The sequence below is a fragment of the Phycodurus eques genome, chromosome 7, assembly GCF_024500275.1.
Source record: "Phycodurus eques isolate BA_2022a chromosome 7, UOR_Pequ_1.1, whole genome shotgun sequence".
Lineage (NCBI taxonomy): Eukaryota > Metazoa > Chordata > Actinopteri > Syngnathiformes > Syngnathidae > Phycodurus > Phycodurus eques.
The window spans coordinates 14532553-14551973 of NC_084531.1; the positions used below are offsets into that span (position 1 = coordinate 14532553).

Below are 19421 nucleotides of genomic sequence, written 5' to 3' on the forward strand. Positions count from 1 at the left end.
GCAGAAAATACACACCCGTATCCTGCATAAGTACCTGCAAGACAAGACAGCGAGCTGGGAAAAAGATTGCTTAGATGTTCAGCATAAACACAGTAAGTAGTAGAACATATACAGTACAGGTCACATCAAAAAATACAAAACAGACTTTCTAGAGGGGCTACAAGCCATTACATGTTGTTGAGAATTTGGACAAAGGTGATATTTGAGTCAATTTGGCAACCAGTGGAACAGTCCAACCCCTGAATAATATTGGCACTGCTAGTCTATTCTTCTGCCTCTTCGAAAGAGGAAGTAGCCTGATAACTAATAATAATAATAATAATAATAATGCATTCCACTTCTAAAGCGCTTTTCGAGCGGGGAGGAAGGGCTTTAGGTGCACCTGTCCTTTTGCCCTTGATGCCCAAGTAGTAGCATCTGCAACTTTTGCACGATCGACATTGATTATCGCACTACTTGTGACTTTAAACTGCACACATTTCCTGAAGACTCTAAATTGCCCATAGGTGTGAGTGCGAGTGCGAATGGCTGTTTCTTTATATATGCCCTGCAATTGGCTGGCGACCAGTTCAGGGTGCACCCCATCTCTAGCCTGAAGCTAACTGGGATAGGCTCCAGCACGCCCGCGACCCTAGTGAGGAGAAGCGGTACAGAAAATAGATGGATGGATGGATGGATAATGGCTTGGTAAATTCAGTCAGGTCAGAAGTGTTATGAATGTACTGTTGAGATATTTTATTTACTGGCCAGCAGAATGTGCTATCCCTTGATTTACTAGCGCCTGCGGTATCGAAGTGGTGGTGACTGAGTCAAACGCTTTTTCATAGTCGATGAAGGCTACACACAGAGGCATTTGATACTCGTTGTGTCGTTCGATTATTTCATACACACACACACACACACGCACGCACGCTTGGAATAGATCACGTCACACGTAATCAGTTGACTAGAGCTCCTCAATCGGAATGACAAAAAAGTCTCCATGTTAAACCCGGCTCGTGTGTTTGATCCGCTGAAGACGAGCCCTTCACCTGTCAATCAAATATATAATATATATTCGCTGTAGTCAACTAGTGGCTGAATAATTTGTGTCACTGATGTTACCTTATGCTTAATAAACAGTTAACGTTCTAGTGTTTGTGTTAATTGGGGACTAACACACAACAACTTGGAGAGCTACTGACATTTTAAATGATTTCGCCGTTAACTTGCTAGCTCGTTAGGTTGCGGGCTAGCTCATTAGCTCATGGCCAGGCTAGCGAACACGACAAACAGTTAACTTTCCCTTACGTGTCTCTCCTGTGTGAATCTATGGGCTGCACATGAAGCAAGTCTGTGGAGTATTGGACAGAGCCAATACCAGCAAGAGCGTACCGTTCTTGCGTTCCATGAGCCAACAAGATTGGGGAATGTGACTGGCACTGTTGCCGCAGTTAACCAAATGTACACTTGACATATTTGTTTATTTAAGTTTGGTCAATCTTTCTTTCCCGACAAACAACCTTAGCCGATTGCTCAAACGAATTAGACTTGTGTTTGCGTGCCTGTCACTTGTTGTATTTAACACGCTGTTATAAACCAGCAATCCTCAATGCGCTCGTGTCGCCATCACTCATGCTATTTTAATTAGAAAATAATCAGAGTTGGATGAGAGGTTCATTAAATCTCATCTGTGGAGCTGTCAGCCACAAACGACACAGGAGTGGGATATTTATTACCCTTATGAAAAGAACATGCATACCTCCGTTTTGCTTTGTTGTCTCGCCTAACATCAGGTTGGGATCAACACATGAATAAGAAAGGCCAAACAAGGAAACGAAATGGAAAGAAGTGAGCAGTAAGGGGAAAAAAGAGATTATTAGTGCTAATTAACAGAAACTTCACTGTTTATCAGCACTTTGTCTCTGTGCAGTATTGATCCTCTGAGACCAAAGTGGAGTGCTTTCTTTGTTTTGTTTTTTCTGCTTTCAGGGCATCTTTTATTGTCTCACCTCTTTTTCTCAACTGCATTAAAGCTTACATGGTGTTGTCATTCACTCAGACACACCATAATTTTTCATTTTATTATGTTTCTTGAGAAATTGTATTTATTTATTTTATTTAAATAAAAGTGAACATTGGTACCTGGATCCACAGCCTCATTATGTATTGAACCCTTCAGATTGCAGTATATGTCAGAAGTAGACCTACATCTTCAGGTTGAGCTATTCTGGCATTTACTATGACAAATTGAAACAAAAGCCAAAAAAAGACACAATGACAAGGCAAAAAAAATAAATTTGATTAGGATCAGCACCAAAGTGCAAACCTGTTTTTCCTCAAATTGGGTCATTAACGTACTTAACTGCAGAGTACCAGACATTTATTTTGAGAGGAGGCCTTTCTTTCTTCAAATGCCTGCATCTGGGTGGGGCCAGAACTCCTGTCCATTGCTTCATCATTGTAAAACTGTTACTTGGTGTTACAACGAGAATGGAACGTGTAAGTGCCCCACATTAGCAGCTTCTATATGTCCTTTCATTCTTGGTTCCTATCAATAATGCAGTACAGTGAGAGGAAAAACTAATTGTTCCTACCATAAGTTTTTTATCCATCAGATATGATGGATGCGGCTGCCTGTTTTCCTTTGCGAAGTTACAACAGTATGATAAGGCTACAGCTGTCCTATCTAGCCTTGGTGCATGGACTGATGAGGCCTGCTCGGATGAGAGGCGAAATGTCTTCCAAGACAACCAGAACAGTTGAGTTGCGATTGATTCAATGACCCAAGAAAGTAAGATGAGCCGTACCCAAGTGTGGGTCTCTTTTAATAAGGTCTAAACCGCTGTACTGTGATACGTCTTTTGAAGCTTGCACTCGCTCGACTATCCTGATGTGTTTGTTGTATACTGATATACTGATCTTGTTCACGGAATATGGCAATGCGGCGAAGTAGGGGATAGCACATTTTTCTCACAATGGAAAGGTCCTGTCGTCTGATCTCCCCTCGGGCCCTAATCTCACCGTGCTCGCGTGGGCTTTCTCCAGGTATCTGTGTGTCCTCCCACATTCTAAAAACATCCATGTTGGGTTAATTGATGACTCTAAACTGTCCATAGGTGTGAATGTGAATAGTTGTTTGTTTACACAGTATGTGCTCACGACTGGCTGGCAGCCAGTCTGGGATGTTCCCTGCCTCTCAAGTCAGCTGGGAAAGGTTCCAGCTCAGCCGAACAAGGGACACAGAAGATGGATGGATGGATGGACGATGGGAAATTGACTTGTTCATATACAAATAGCTGGGTCTCTGGAGTGCCTGCCCACCCATTAAGTGTGAAGTTATTATTATTATATTATGGGGTGATGTGTCCATGTAATGTGTAGTCGGCTTGGTGATGAAGTGCTGCCTCCATGAGTGAAAATAAAACCGATATGGTCTTTATCGTGTCTTACATGTGCTTTTGCAGTTCGCATTTGCTTTTTTAGACTCGAGGCTTGACAACTAGCAACCCACTAGCGTCAGCCCTCATCATCTGGTAACAAAAGTCATACGAAAGCATTTGGCCCTACAGTATAGTGAGGCACGGTGAGCAGTGGCTCATTTACATGAAACAGGATCGCCCCCTCAAAACAAGCTCATTTCAGTTACGCTAAAAAAGTGGGTTAAAACCGTGCGTTAATTTTTTATCCGTGGACTATTTTGATGAAAGCATTTCAGATACAGTATATTAAGGCTGCATTTACAATGTGTTGTTCAAGTGACACAATTCAGATTTGTTTTTGCTGTCAAGTGGCACAATTAGAATCGGCATTATCGATGTGTAAATTGAATTAAACGCATGGAATTACATATCTTCAGGTCGGAATCATGCCTCTTCCAAATGTGGATAGAAAACCAATACACCTTCTGTAGATCTAAGCTACAACAAAGGCATAGACCCTTAAATATTATATAAATATGAAACGTTAGGTGAGTCCATCCAAGCTAGCAAGTGAAGGACCGCGGCAATGTCGTTCAAAATATCAGCGCTTCACTCAGACTTGTTGTGTGAGTTGGTCTCCAATTAACAAAAACATTGGAATGTTAAGTGTTTATTAAGCATAACCTCAATGGGACACATTATTCAGCCAGTAGTAAACTACAGTGAACGTCAATGTACAGTATTTTTGATTGACAGGTGAAGCCCCAATACTTACGCTGTGCGTAAACGATGATGTCACCGCACATTTACGTCGAGACGAAGCATGCGCAGACAGAGCAAGAGAGGAAATTATAATAACAACAACACAATAAATAATAAAACATATTAAGGGTGGGCCTTATTTTTCATGATTTCAGAGGCATTAAAAAAAAAACAATATCGCTTATTGTGATAGTTTTTGGGAAAATATATTGTCTTAAAAAAAAAAAATAATTCTCGTGAGAGGCCTACATAGAGTTCACTTGAAGTGCTGCTGTGATGTCATACTGTTGTGATTTTTGATCAGCCATCAGCTGCACATCCATCATGGAAACACAACAAAACCAAACTGTACTCCTTAGTGGAAAATGTGGCTACAGCTACCAGGTAGCCTCACCTTTTTCCTCAAGGCAAAAAAAAAAAAAAGACTTGAGTAGAGGTGTTTATTTGTTCAAGTATACAATGCACCCAGCCCCTAATTGAGATGTGGTCTACTGATACGTCTATTACAGCGGAGGCCTCTTGTTGAAGAAGTACAGTAGTTGCCCTCGTGAAGCCAATTTGCTGATTGCCCGTGTGATTGAATCATGACGACATGAAGTCTGACAGAGGGCGGCTGGTGTCAATGAACAGATTATAGACAGAGCGGAAAGAGTGGAAGTGAAGGAGTGATGGACGGCTTCACACATTTAATGGTGTAACACGAACGGTGATGGACAGACGGGAGAGGGGCAAAAAGCGGGAGATGGATGGCGGGAAAGTAATAACCCGGTGTGACTTGCCTGTTGAGTGCGTGTGCGAAATTGAAGAATGTGTGTAATATCCCTTTATTGTTAGAGCGCATGTCGTGGTTGGACGCTGTGATTCGTCAACAGGCTTTAAAGGGATTACGGCGGTGTTGGGAGCCGCCATCGTGACAGATACAGCAGCTGGGTTGTGTTGTGTTACCGTGACGACCCTCATCACTGCTGCCTCGCCGTGTTAACACACAAAGGCATTTTTTTGCTGCCTGTTCCTTTTTATTTTATTTATTTTTTTTTTTTTTGCACGCTGACAACATCACAGACAAATCCATTATAGGAAGGTGATCACCCTGCTTAGACTGGCCCCCAGCCCTCGCTCTTTGTTCAAGTTGTACAAGCCATCTTTGAACAGTGCGCATTGATGAGGATGAGTGTGCAGCCGGAAGGCGCAGACCATCTCACTCTGTCAATCTGTGTGTGTGCACGTGTGTGTGTCAGGGTTATAAATGGTTTGGGATTTCTAATTAGAGTTTTTATTTTGTGTTGACTTTTGTTTTTCAAATTCAGTTTTAATCACATTTTAGAGTGGGTTTGTTGTTTTTTTTAACGCTTCATTTTTCAATGTATGGTATGATATGGTATGGTAGTATTTATTGTCAGTCCTCAATATATGTAAAACATACAGAGGGTTGAAATTACTTTTTCAAGAGGCCACTGTCACAAAAAAAGATGCAATATAAAAACAGAAATACTAACCATAAAACATAAAGCCATAACATCTATGTTATATGCAGTGTTTATAGAGCCATAAATGGTGTGTTCACAGTGTGTATGACATCACTTCCCATTGCCACAAGCTAGATGAGCAACCATCCACAAATCAAATACAGGTACACTGTAAAACGTCTTACTGTAAATATTACGGTATCTTAGTGGCAACAATGAGCCTGTAAAATGCTGTAAATGAATCCAGCATAATACTATATATTAATATCCAGTAAAATACTCTATTTTTTAAGATTACTGATTTCAGCAACATACTGGAGAAATTTACAGTATTTTACAGGATTTTAGTGATCTAGTAAGATAAAAAATTTTTTACAGTAATAAATATTTACAGTATGTTGACAATTTTGTATCCATCAATATTTTATTTTTAGCACCATTGTTATTATTATTGATAATAATAATTATATTTATATAATATTATCTTATATTATTACCTTTCTTTTGTCTTCATCTTTAATGATGATGGGGTGGAGGTAATTATCGTAACAATAATAATATTATATACATATAATTATTATTATTGTTACGATAATTACCGTAACAATTATTGTTTTTAACTTTTTTTAAATGGAAAGTCTAACAAGCTTAACACTAGTGACTTTAACAACTGTAAACTGAAAAAAAAAAAAAGAACCACAACGGATGTGTTTGTTTGTGTGCGTAAAATCACACGAAGTCCCACTTGAAATCACCAACCTTCTTGATGAGCGTACAGACGTGGATTCACCAATGCTGCCTTGTTTTGCGCCATCCTGCAACTCTTCTTGCTTGGTGTCAGCACTACTTGTGACTTGTCAGACATTTATTTGTCTAAACATGTCTACATTTATTTGTCTAAATATGTCTAACAGTTCAGAGGGCAACATTCCAAATATGCCAGTCAATGTGTTTAATAACACATCATATACAAATAAAATTTTTTAGAAGACCATTGGAAAGAGTCGAGTTGACAGTTGGTCTGTTATGTACTGTATCAGTCACACGGGACAGCCCGCTGTTAACCTCATGATGGCCAGGTAGCGGAGCCATTGATGAAAAAAAAGCACAAGGTTCTGAACCAATAAATAAATGAATGAAATGTAAAGACATTTTAAGGTGCATGAGTGCATTTAGCTATCTGTAAATAGACTAAATTGAGGAGCTGGACAGCCCTGTGGACAAATGTTATCTACCTCCTCTGCGTCCTACAGCCTGGGCAGCGTCCTGAGGGAAGCCACTCAAACACAGTACACAGAATATGAGAAGAGTCATCTAAAATCCTACGTGCGGTTTTTGTTGACTGTTTATCTCACAGGCCAGCGAGTGTGCAAACGGTCTGCTTCATAAATTTGGAGCAAAGTATCAGGTTTCTGTTTTACAGTGTGATAGAGTTTTACCTGATAACGATCTGGCTGGATGGATCTGCAGTCATCTGCGTAATGCTGGGTTTGCACTTAGGATTTTCAGTCACAGACTAAACTCAAAGTCAGAAGGAAATTTTAGGAGTCCCAGTGCGCTCCCGTCATCTCGATCCATCTCACCTGTTTTAGATCAGCCTTTTCCTAGACTTGGCCTTACAACAAAGTCAAACTTGTTTGATATTATCACAAGTATTTCAGTTTTTGCGGTGACGTGACACAACAGAGGGCAATTTGGGAAGAGGTACATATTGAACACACTTGGAGAACCGGTCAATAATGGTGAGGATGACAGTGTTACCTTCAGATGGAGGTAAGCCGGTGATGAAGTCCAGGGAGATGTGGGACCAAGGGCAGCTCGGAATGGGTAAGGGACGCAGCAGATCAGTTGGGGGTTGACGTGAAGCCTTGCCTCGGGCACAGACAGAGCAGGCTAGGACAAACTCTCGGGTGTCTTTGCTGGATGAAATGGATGGTGCGGGTGATGCCGGGATGACCGGTGAGCTTGGAGTTGTGGGCCCAATGAAGGACATGAGAGCATGCGGGATCGGGTATGCACAGTCGGTTAGGAGGTCCAGTCTTGGGATCTGGGTGAGTCTCCTTTAACCAGCTGTTCGATGTTCCAAGTGGCTGCTCCCACGAAGCACAATGAAGGGAGGATGGATCCTGGTACAGTTGGACTGGAGGAGGGTGCAAACATACGGGAGAGGGAATCAAGCTTGCCATTGCATGACCTCAATCAGTGCCTCCACTCCTCCAGGGCCCAAGCAATAGCTAGCAGCTCACGGTTCCCGACGTCAAGGATGTAGTTTTTGGGAAACTGGTTCCCGCTGGGAGAGGACGGCTCCCGCCCCCGTGTCAGAAGCGTCAACCTACACCACGAACGAGAGGGAGCAGTCGGGGTGTCGTAGGATGGGGGCACTGGTGAACAGTACTTTGAGGCGTTTGAATGCTTGCAATGCGGCAGGGGTTCAATGGAAAGGGGAGCTGGTTGAGGTGAGACTGTTGAGAGGTACGTCAACCTTGCTGGAGTCACGGATGAAGCGGTGATAGAAATTGGCGAAGCATAGGAAATGTTGTAGCTCTTTGCGGTTGGAGGGAATGGGCCAGTTGAAAATTGCTTGGATCTTTGCCGGGGCTGGTTATATCCCAAGAAATGAACGGAGGAAAGGTGGAATTTGCACTTTTCAGGTTTCACAAAAAGACGTTTTTTGAGTAGGCGTTGAAGGACTTGACAGACGTAGAAGATGCGCATGTCATCTAAATATATGAAGACGAACCGGTTGAGCATGTCTCAGGGGACGTCATTTATGTAGGTTTGGAAAATGGAAGGGGCCTTGGTTAATCCAAACGGCATGACCAAGTATTTGAAGTGTCCGAGGGGAGTGTTGAAAGCAGTTTTCCATTCATCCGCTCTAATGCGGCTAAGATGATATGCATTGCGCACGTCCAACTTTGTGAATACTTGGGCGTCACAGAGGGGCTCGAAGGAGGGATTGATGAGGGGCAGCGGGGCTTTATTTTTTACTGTAATGTCATTAAGACCATTAAGACCTTTCTTTTCAACGAAAAAGAAGCCAGCTCCCAGGGGCGAAGAAGAAGACCAAATGAGTCTGAGCAAGGGCCCATCGCCTCTTTTTTGGGACAGGAAAGATTAAAGATACGGCTAGAAGGAAGAGGGGAAGGAAGAGGGGCTTCTGGCAAGAGGTCTTCTGGCAAGAGGTCAATGGCGCAATCATAGGGGCGATGGGGGGGAAGAGAGATGGCGAGGTCCTTACTGAAAACAGGGGAGAGGTCCTGATATTCTTCAGGTACCCGGGAGAGGTTGGTTGGAGTAGCTGGTGACTGAGGTGTGGTGGAGGTCGGGACGGCTGTAAAAAGGCAGTGGGTATCGCAGAAGTGACTCCAACTGGTGATAGACAGGCGGGTCCAATCTATGGCGGGGTTGTGCTTTTTGAGCCAAGGTATGCCAAGGACTAAGTGAGTTTCCAGGGAAAGAATCACAAATAGCTGGAGGGTTTCATGATGATTAACAGAAAAAAGCAGGTTGTATGGTGCAGTTTGGTGGGTGACAGGGGAGATGAGACGCCCGTCAGTCGGCCGTAACCTTCTTAGGGAATGGGAGGGGCTTGAGTGGAAGCTGGACCTGACACGCCAAGCCATCATGAATAAAATTGTCATCAGCGGCGGAGTTGATGAGGGCTGTGACTGGTGTGTTGTGAACGGGACCGAGAATACATGCGGGAACAGTCATACGGGAGGTAGAGCTTGGGGAGGTGTTGGGTTGGCCGTGGTGAGCCGAGTATTTTGGTCGGAGGGAGCAATTGGCTATGAAGTGACCTGACTGTCCACAGTAAATACATAATCGCTGAGAGAAGCGGCGCTGATGTTCCAGGAGGTCTAACCGGGTCTTGCTTAGTTGCACAGGCACCTCTACTCCAGTAGGGGGTGAAGAAGAGGCAGAAGGGGGTTCAGTGCGCGGCGGAGTGGTTGGAGGCGCAGTCCCCGTGGGTAGAGCAGAGCAGCACGTGTCACGCGCTCTCTCGCGGAGGCGGTTGTCGAATTTGTCTACAGAGAGGTGTCACAATGATGCCCTTTAGTTCTACATCACCTCAAACTACAACCACAGTAACAACCTGCGAAACCTTACACGAAATCAGCACTTTTTCCCATACGAAATAATGGAAATTGAATCCGCTATATGAGGAACGTCACGTGACCAAACACCGAAAACAGATTAGCTGACTTCCTGTGTATGCTACACTAACGGGCAGGACTACATGATTGTTTGAAGCCAAACTTGCTAAAATGTTGTTTTCTTTATGGCTGGTGTAGTCGGAAAAATGTTAAGTACATGTACAGTATGTCATTTAATTACACTACTATATGACATACAGTAAGTAAACGAAGCTTAAACATCGGCTGTTGTAATCTTTGGTGGCTCTGCGGTGACAAAAAAACACTATAGATGTTTAAAGTTCTTATGGGTGCAATGTCACGGTCTACTTCGCCATTTACCAAACCGGGAGGAAATGCTTAGACCCGTTTTGCCAAATGCAGAAGTAGGTTACTCGATCTTTCGCCCACATTCCAAACACATGCATGATCAGCTCATTGAAGACTTCAAATAGTCCATAGGTGGGAATGTGTTTGTGAACAGTTGTTTATCTATGTGCTCTGCGATTGGCTGGTGACCAGTCTGGGGTGAACTCTGCTTCTCTCACCCAAAGTTAGCTGGGATACGCTCCAGCTCACCTGCGACCTGAATGAGGACAAGCGCTGTAGGAAATGGACGGAATCGTAATAAAAAAAGTTATTTGTTCGAGTGTCAAACTGGCACTTTTATTAAATCTTTATTGATTGTAAGGGCAATGTGTAAAATTACATTTTAACCTTTTAAACTGCCATTATTCATACGTTAAAATAATAAAACACTCCTCTGTGCCTTCTTGTGATGTGTTACTATTTATTCTCTGTCGTAAACTGAGGTCCACCTGTAAATTGTGAAAGTGTACCTAATGTTGTGGCTAGTTGGTGTCTATTAAATTGCATAGTGAGCTAATTCCATTGATATATTTCTGAATATGAGATGATTTTCTGCTTTTTTATGATTAGTACTTCCTCTACTTTCTACTTTGAGGCTTCAGTGTGAGGATTTAGCAGCTCTATGGCGGTTGTTACAAAAGGATTACCGGCTCTATCACTGTTACAGCCCTTGTACTACTACGCTGAGCATTGTGGTACAGTAATGTGCGTGCGCGTGTGTGTGTGTGTGTGTGTGTATGTGTTGGATATCAACGCATTCTGCAGTAATGAATGCTAATCCTCTCTTATCTACTTTAACCTCAAGGCAATGACACAAGCTGCTACACTGACACGCGACGTTAGTAGGCTATAGTGTGCGGATGTGTGTCACTGTCTGTGTGTGTTTGGTCACTCTGAGCTTGCCAGTTCATTTTCACAGTTGACAAGTGGATGACACCTTTTCTCATTGTGTTTCCACGGCGGTTCAAGGCAGGGTTTGGCCCCTTCCTTGCCATGACTCATCCTCACAAGCCGAACACAATGGAACATTCCGGCCCTTTCATGCACAGTCTATGTCATCTCAACAGCCATGTTTATTCCCTTTCAACCTCGACTTATTTGACAACATTTGCGTGGTCTTCATGCATACAATATTTTAGCGGTCGATGAATTTGGTTGTCAATGCTACATTTTTCTTAAAAGCATTCTTTTTATTTCGAAGATGGACTGATTTTTTTCCTTTGTCCCCTTCTAAACACTCTACAATTTAACTTTTTACTTCTCTTATAAAAGCGCAGGTGCACTGTTTAAAAGAAGTCTACCTTGATCCAGTGAACCCTCTCTGTTTGGGGGCCCATTTACACAACTCTCTGCAAATTGCTGGATTACATAGAATATGCTCCTATTTTTACCAGCTAAAATGTCCTGAAACAAAATCCTAAATTTGAGTTTAAAAGACAGAGGGAGAACATAACTTTTAACACGCTCTATGAATAAAACTGAGTTGAGTTGAGAGTTGAGTTAAAAACCCAAGCGTTGCAACACTCAGCACAAAACTCTGAAAAGGTCCAATCTGTCAAAATCGAGGACGTCACAATCAAAAAGAAAAATGACAGACCGCAGTGCTATCTTTCTGATGATAAAGATTCTCCAGCAAGTCACATTACCAAAGTTAAACTGTCAAATGAAACGTATGCCGACAGATCAGTTTTAAAAGACCCAACTACTGGCCCAGAAGTCACAGTGCTGCATTTGTAGTGGTTTTTGTAGGTATACATTATGTGAAACGTAGAAATTTATAAAACACAAATGAATAACAATTTTTACTAGACTGTTGTCATGTAAACATACTCTTATTTTCCAGCGTTGTTCAGCGTTCCAATCATGTCAGTTCACTCAGAAGTGAGTTTGTTATTGACAAGGTTATTTCTCAAGGTTTCATCTGTCTCTTTTGTTGAAACACAATACTTCACTCAGTTCTTCCTTTCTTGAACTGTTGATTGCGGTGCTCCACTTGCCAGCACCCTATGTATTTCAAGTACTAGGACGGGCCACCACTCTTGCATTCAAGTGGTTGTAATGCTTTTTCCGATCCTTCCTTGGCTCACTGAATGAGATATAATTCACTCAGGCTAAACCTTATAAATGCTGAATAGAGAACGCATTCGGTTGAGTCTCAAAGTAAGACGAAGGCTGAAAGATGGATGAATAACTTGAGTATGAAGGTTAACTGAAAGAATTTGCAAAGAAAAGTTTCATCGCAGTTACGGCTAGGATACAGTCTACAGTTTTTTTTTTTTTTTTTTTAATAGAATCCATGAACGCAAACAAGCAACACCATTTTTTGCATGCATTTTGAAACTATGACAAAACTAAACTATGACAAAAAGAGGCTGCACTGCCTCCATGTAACAGTTAATTAAACTCATCAGTAGTGTCACAGCTCATAGTTTTGCGCAATCATTAGCTTTCTGTGCTAACGATTATGACCCCTTCGCTGCCCAACATCACCATCAAAACACTCCCAGCATGCTAACACATCATGTGGCTAAGTAAGACTCTTGCACTAAAGTTTCGTTTTTGAAATAGTTGAGGTCTAAAAGCTTTGAGTGGCATTGGCGTGTCCCGAGAGGCATTTGGAGTGTGGATAGCAACATTTCACTGTGGGAAACTTTCTATGGGAATAAACAGAAATTTACTGTATCGTTTGTAAAATGGTTGTTTGGTTTATGACAGAGAATTAACCATCTTAACCATAATTTAGGTTAAAATCCCCACTTTATGTAATTTCAGTTCGATGTCTATCCTGGGCAATGGAGAAAAGTACATTTTTGTGCATGCACGTTGACAAATGTAATTTCCAATCATTATGTCACATATGTGGCACTATTTTATTGTATGTAATTTACTTTTTTATTATATGCCATTGAAAATATAGATTTTGAAAGGAAGCAAAGATTACTCTGAGGTTCTTTTAACAAATCGGTGTATATCTGAAAAAGAAACACAAAAATAGTCACACACACACACGATTTGGAGGCGAGACATTTTTGTTGTGTTTGTTGGACAGCGATGTTATTTTCATTAAAATTTAATGTATCAGACCTTTAATGTTTCCCAAATTCCACAATTAAAACTTTTCATCAGTTTCCAGAAACTTTATGAAAGTTTTGCACCAGTGAGGCCAAAGGAAAAGCTTTTTTTTTTTTTTTTTTTTGTAGCATTCAAGCATATTTGCTGTTCACGGAAATAACCTGATGAAAGCAGTAGCCACAAATTGTTTAATATATATTCTCATTAAAATGGAAAGAGTCAGTCTTTTATAATTCCAGAATTTCGCAGCTAAACAAAATTTGGTGCAATTGAGGTCCCTTTGGGAATACAGTATTTATATTCTATTAGGTATCATTAAGGGACTTCATTCAATCAATTTGTCACTAATAGACCAAAGTAAAACACCTTTTACTTTTTAAATGAATTCTCAATAAAATATGAAGTATGTGCCTTTCCTTTTTCCTAAAATTGTGCTATTTTTTTTTATTTATAATTTTTTTTTTATATAAATGTGGTTGTGGCTATGTTTTCCCATAGTGTTACTGCTGTATGAAATTATTTACACATTTAAAATGACTGGGCTATTATAATTTTCCCCAATTGATTGAAAGAAGTGTTGAATTAAATTTAATGGCGATATCTAGGGTTTTCTCCGGGCACTCCGATTTCCTCCCACATCCCAAAAACATGTGTGGTAGGGTGACTGAATACTCTAAACTGTCCATAGGTACGGATGTGAGTGCGAATGTTTGTTTGTTTATATGTACCCTGCGATTCGCTGGCGACCATTTCAGGGTGTACCCCGCCTCTCGCCCGAAGATAACTGGGATAGGCTCCAGCATGTCCGCGACCCTAGTCAGGAGAAGCGGTACGGAAAATGGAGGGATGGTTGGAGATATCTAGGTGAAGGATTTATTTATCATGGTATTTATTGGTTGTATTGTTGGTTGTTTTTCTAAAGCAGCCGTGCGATTGGCTGAGCACTAGTCCAGGGTGAACCTCGCCTCTCGCCCAAAGTCAGCTGGGTTAGGCTCCAGATCACCCGTTCGTGGCCGTGACCCTAATGAGGACAAGCGCGATAGAAAATTGATGGGATGTATCGATATTTTTAGGCCATGGGGTTTGCTCGCCAACTCTTCGGGGGCCAGTTGACATGACCGATTGCAATGTGAAGATAAGTTTAGGGGTGGATTGTTGTGCGGATGTTTTTGGGGGATGTCTCTGAGGCAATGGAAAATTTTCTCTCGCCTTTTCTCATCACGGCTCCCTCTTGCCCAGGCAGACGGCACCTCCAGGATTAATGCTCCAAGTCGAGAGCCAGAGGAAGGGGAGGTGTCCTGGGGAGGGAATTAATAAGCATTATTTTTTTGGGGGGGAGGGGGAGCTGTCTCTCAGCCCGGTTGAGCTTTTGTCACACTGCTCACAAACCAAAAACACAAAAGAAAAATAGGATAAAGACTGTTGGATTACTTGCGCATTAGTTGAAATGAGTCATTGTTGATGAAAAGATTAATAGGAATCAATGCGTGATTGCGGGAGTGCGGGTACAGAAGTGCCTGCAATGCACAAGTCCTCCCTTGGAGGATGTATGCACAGACACCTTTGATTAATATTAATGAGAGGAGCTTTCTGCATCTGTCTCTCTCTGTGTTTCCCTTGCTTTCTATCTGTCTGTCTGGCTACCTTCTTTCTTCTCATCTCTCCTGCAAGTCTGAGTGGAATACTTTCAATGGGGGATTCCAGAGACACAAAAATAAGCAGTGACAAAGCAGTAAGAGAAGAGGAGTTGCCTATTGTGCCGTCCCCACAGTACTTTCTTGAGACTCTTCTTGATGGTACTGAAATCCCATTCAAAAGATTATTGGATTTATATTAAACCAAAGTTCATAACCAGCCCAATGTGATATGGTGATACGGCAGCAGTGGGAATGCAAGTAATGTGCTGTAAATCAAAACTAGGGGTTTGTGCACAACTGTTATGTTTGTGTGTACTCACGCTACTTGTATGTCCAGTGGTGTCGTCGTCACTGTGGTTTAGAAGCACTCCCCATTTTCTGTTTCGGCTACTCTAGACTAAATTGGATTGCGACATTACCATAGTGGTCTCCTGTTACCATGTAAATATGGGTCTACAATGGCTGTGAGCTTCATAGGTGATGACATCAGAGCAACATGATGAGACGATTATTAGGTGCTATGATCGTACAGCCAGCTGATTGGTTATCATTATTAAATACTGTATATATTTGTGGACACAACTCCTGCCCATATTGGCTTGAAATGTTGACGCATTTTAGGATTTAGGTGGCTACCAAAGCAAATGTGATACGGAGGAGGTGGTGACAGTGCTGAGTAGGAGTCCGAGGCAATATGCACTCCAGACATTAGTGTGGAAACCAAGTAGACTCTCCGAGGGCAGAACAAACACAAAAACCATTGACCGACACTGACACTCTTTTTAAGCAGATTTAACACAGCAATCAGAAACAGGAGCAGATAAAAAAGTGAAACTGCTTGTGACACGTCTGAGTGACTGGCCTTTTTCGAATGCAACTGATAAAATGCACTGAACTAACAACCATGCTAATATGGATTTCACCTCGACTCTGTCTTGACAGCGCTATCTCTCTTCAGGGAGATTTGGTCATACAAACTTCCTTCGGTCATACTCACTTTTGAGAGACGACATCAGTTTTTGTAGTTTGCAGTGAACAACTGCACTGCGTCATACTGAGCAGCTCTCTGCATCATGCAGTACAGTTATACACCACAACAAACCTCAACCGCGATAATAAAAAAAATATATTGGCTGACGACTAGTTATCGCCTGTCGCCCAAAGTTAGCTGGGCTCGGCTCCAGCTCATCCGTGAGCCTTCGTGAGGATAAGCAATATAGAAAAGGGATGAATGGATTGTTGTACAATATTTACAGTATAACATGTAATGGCTCTCAATGCAGCCCCATGGGGGGCACAGGCCAGTGCAAACTGTAGGCCGGTCCCAAGCCCAGATAAATGCAGAGGGTTGCGTCAGGAAGGGCATCCGGCTTAAAACTTTGCCAAACAAATATGAGCGTTCATGTAAAGAATTCCATATTGGATTGGTCGTGGCCTGGGCTAACAACGCCCCCCCCCCCCCCCCCCCCCCCCCCCCCCGGCACCGTTAGCTTGCAGCGCGCCGGTGGAAATTCAGCCACTGTGGGTCGAAGACAGAGATGTGGAAAGCGAGTTTTTAGGCAGAAAGAGAAGAAGCCACAGAACCTAGAATTGAATGTGGGGACTTTGAATGTTGGGACTATGACAGGAATATCTCAGGAATTGGTGGACATAATGATTAGGAGAAAGGTTGATATATTGTGTGTCCAGGAGAGCAGGTGGAAAGGCAGTAAGGCAAGACGTTTAGGGGCATCTTTGCTTGTGAATGACTAAGCAATTCAGGGAAGCTTCTTTTACACCCAATCATGGCACCAGTCAGTTTGAACATTAAATAGCTTGTCTTTGTAGTGTATATATTATTCAATATATTACATATCTTTGTCGTGTATTCAATTAAATATAGGATGAACATGATTTGCAAATAAATCATTGTATTCTGTTTTTATTTGTGTAAAACACGTCCCAAATTCATTGGAATTGGGGTTGTATTTCAAACCCAAACTACAAGCTACTAGTTTTCCCCTTCAGTGTGGGCCAGATAATCAACCAGCTTGTCTACAAAGAGACAAAGAGATTTGCTTCATTCAGAGCGCAAGAAGAGGCGAGAATTGTCGCAGGACAACTCGTGGCTGCTTCACCGTGACAACGCACCTGCTAACAATGCCCTGAGCATCCGACAGTTCCTGGCCAAGGAGATGTTTTTTTTTTATGTCTCTTTCAAACGCTTATGGGGGTGATCAAGGAAACCCATGTTGAAGACGTCGATGACATAAAGAATCCTGAGAGGAGTGCATGAAGATTTGGCAGAAAAGGCTGGGAATGATATACTCCAGGGGGATTACTTTGAGGGGGACAACTTGGGGCGGCTGTTCAACAGTTGGTAGAGCAGGTCGTCCATTGACCAAAGCGTCGGCGGTTCGAATTCCAGGTCCAACTGTCCGCTGTCAAATTGTCCTGAACAACCCTAAATTTCTCCCAGTGGGACTGGCAGTGCCCATTTGTGTGTGTGAATGTATGCGTGAATGGGTGGATATGAGACTCCCTAAAGCGCTTTGGGCACCGTGATGGTGTAGATAAAATGCACTCCACTTACAAGTTGTAGTTTGGATTTAGAAATACCAATGGTGCCTTAAGACACGAGTGACCTGACTTACAATTCTTCAAGAAATAGGACAGTGTTCTGCTGATTTTCGCTTTGACTTGCGAGCAAAAGTGTTTAAATGCCACTGCCAGTTCAAATTTACTTTAAAACTAAACAAAACTAAGACAATTTAATGTTGTGAATTTAAAACAACCACATAGCTTTTCCTTGACAAAATCATTTTAGCTTAAATTCTATTAAACAATGCAAAACGCCGTAAACGGGCTAACGAATACCATTTGTGTTGAGGTGTTATAACCCGTTAAATACGTAATGGATATTTGAAAACAAACGTATAATGTAGTCAGACAATATAACAATACTCACAAGCATATATTCTTTATCCTTTGCAAAAAAGGATTAATGTTACTGCAGCTTACTGAGTCAGTTGTGAAACTCTTCTTCATGTGTGTCCCTATGTCTGTATTACAGTCGCACGCATCAGTCGGAGCAGCACAATATCCATTGAATTGAAGCAAAAATATTTTGGGGTTACATTCTATTCAATTATATCAATACTGTATGTTATGATAGTATATAGTAGTATTATCAAAAAGTTGGGGTTTTTAGGAGGCTGGAACGGATTCATGGCTTTTGTATTTATTTCAATTGGTAAGGAGGATTTGACAGATGAGTGTTGCAAGCATGGTCATGAATGGAATTAAACGCGTATCTCAAGGTACCACCGTACTTAGATGTTTTGGGAAATCAGTCCTGGAACTTTTCTGACACACCTCGTATATATGCTGTTGTAAAATATCACCTTTTATCATGTTTATGCCAAAATAAAGAACAGACTGCATGTTTCCACCCAATCACAAGCAAAGACAGATATTTCACATGCTATCGTATGGTCATCCATGGCTGGAATCTACCCTGAAAAACAAATGACATTAACCAATTAGCTGTATATGCAAAGCCGAAGCAACGCATTAACCAATTAGCTCTGATCAATAACTGCAGCCAGCACACATGGAGAGAGTGGGACCGGAGGCGTTGTCAGTGTGCGCCTGCGGCCCGCGTACGTCGGTCGGCTGGGAACGCCACGCCGCTCTGAGCTAATGACGACGCCGGGAGAACTCTTGACATTCTTCAGAGCAAAATGTCTCCTCGCGCTGTCGCTAGGCAGACGAGTCGGGCTGGGAGCGAGGAAATACAAAAGACAAGTGGGAGGCGATGTGTTCGCTCACGGGTGTCACACTAAGGCGCGGTGGACATAATCTGAGAGAGATAAGCAGTAGCGTGACAGGCAACCTTTAATTCCCTATGGGAGCTGGAACTCTGCTCTGTGCGTCCCTTCTATACAAGAGTAATGAGGCGCCGGATGAATTCATGAACATGTTGGATCACAACACCACAGCCGTTCTCGTCTGCATTCAACGCCATATCAGTATGAATGTGAACGGGAAAGGGAATAAAGGGCGGCAGTAAGATATTACATCTCTTTGGGGGAGTTGAGCAGGCATTATGAGAGCGCAAATTGCATTCGCCACCTCCCTGCCTCTCCCCTCAGGGCGGTTGGGTGGATGTAATGACCCTCAGCGTGGAGAAGCCAGTCACAAATTGCTCCCGTGTCTATAACGCTAGAGGAGCATGATGACGGGATGAGGTGTGTGTGTGTGTGTGTGTGTGTTTATTCCTGCCAAGCAGGAACACATCCTGCGTCAGCCTCTTATGCTGAGAGATGATGGCAAATATTGACACTCGTCTCAATTGGAGGGGGATCGATGATGATTCAGCAAGCCTTGTTAACCATCTATCATGGACTCATGCTGCCTCTCAGGTATTTTGTTTGCCATTGAAACAGCAACATCTGAGCGATAGTGGGGACTGTGTGTTTTTTGTATGTTTTGTTCATTAAAAAATCAATTTCTCACAACAGCAGGTGCATTTCAGCTTTAGGTTTTAGTTAATTTTTGCCCCCAGAGAAAGGGTTGCAAGAAACACACATTGTAACT

The 19421-nt window shown here is 42.3% G+C and overlaps 1 protein-coding gene across 9 annotated transcripts in view; it reads left to right on the plus strand.

Annotated features, from left to right (window-relative positions):
• Positions 1–19421, plus strand: part of LOC133404734 (muscleblind-like protein 1) — a 111773-nt gene that overhangs the window by 61422 nt on the left and 30930 nt on the right. The window contains exon 2 of one of the 9 annotated variants that reach the window (XM_061680924.1): positions 19114–19246. The exons of the other annotated variants lie outside the window; for them this stretch is intronic. Coding sequence (XP_061536908.1) covers positions 19148–19246 — 99 coding nt within the window. The 5' untranslated portion in view covers positions 19114–19147. The remainder of the gene's footprint in view (positions 1–19113; positions 19247–19421) is intronic. 9 annotated transcript variants of the gene reach the window in all.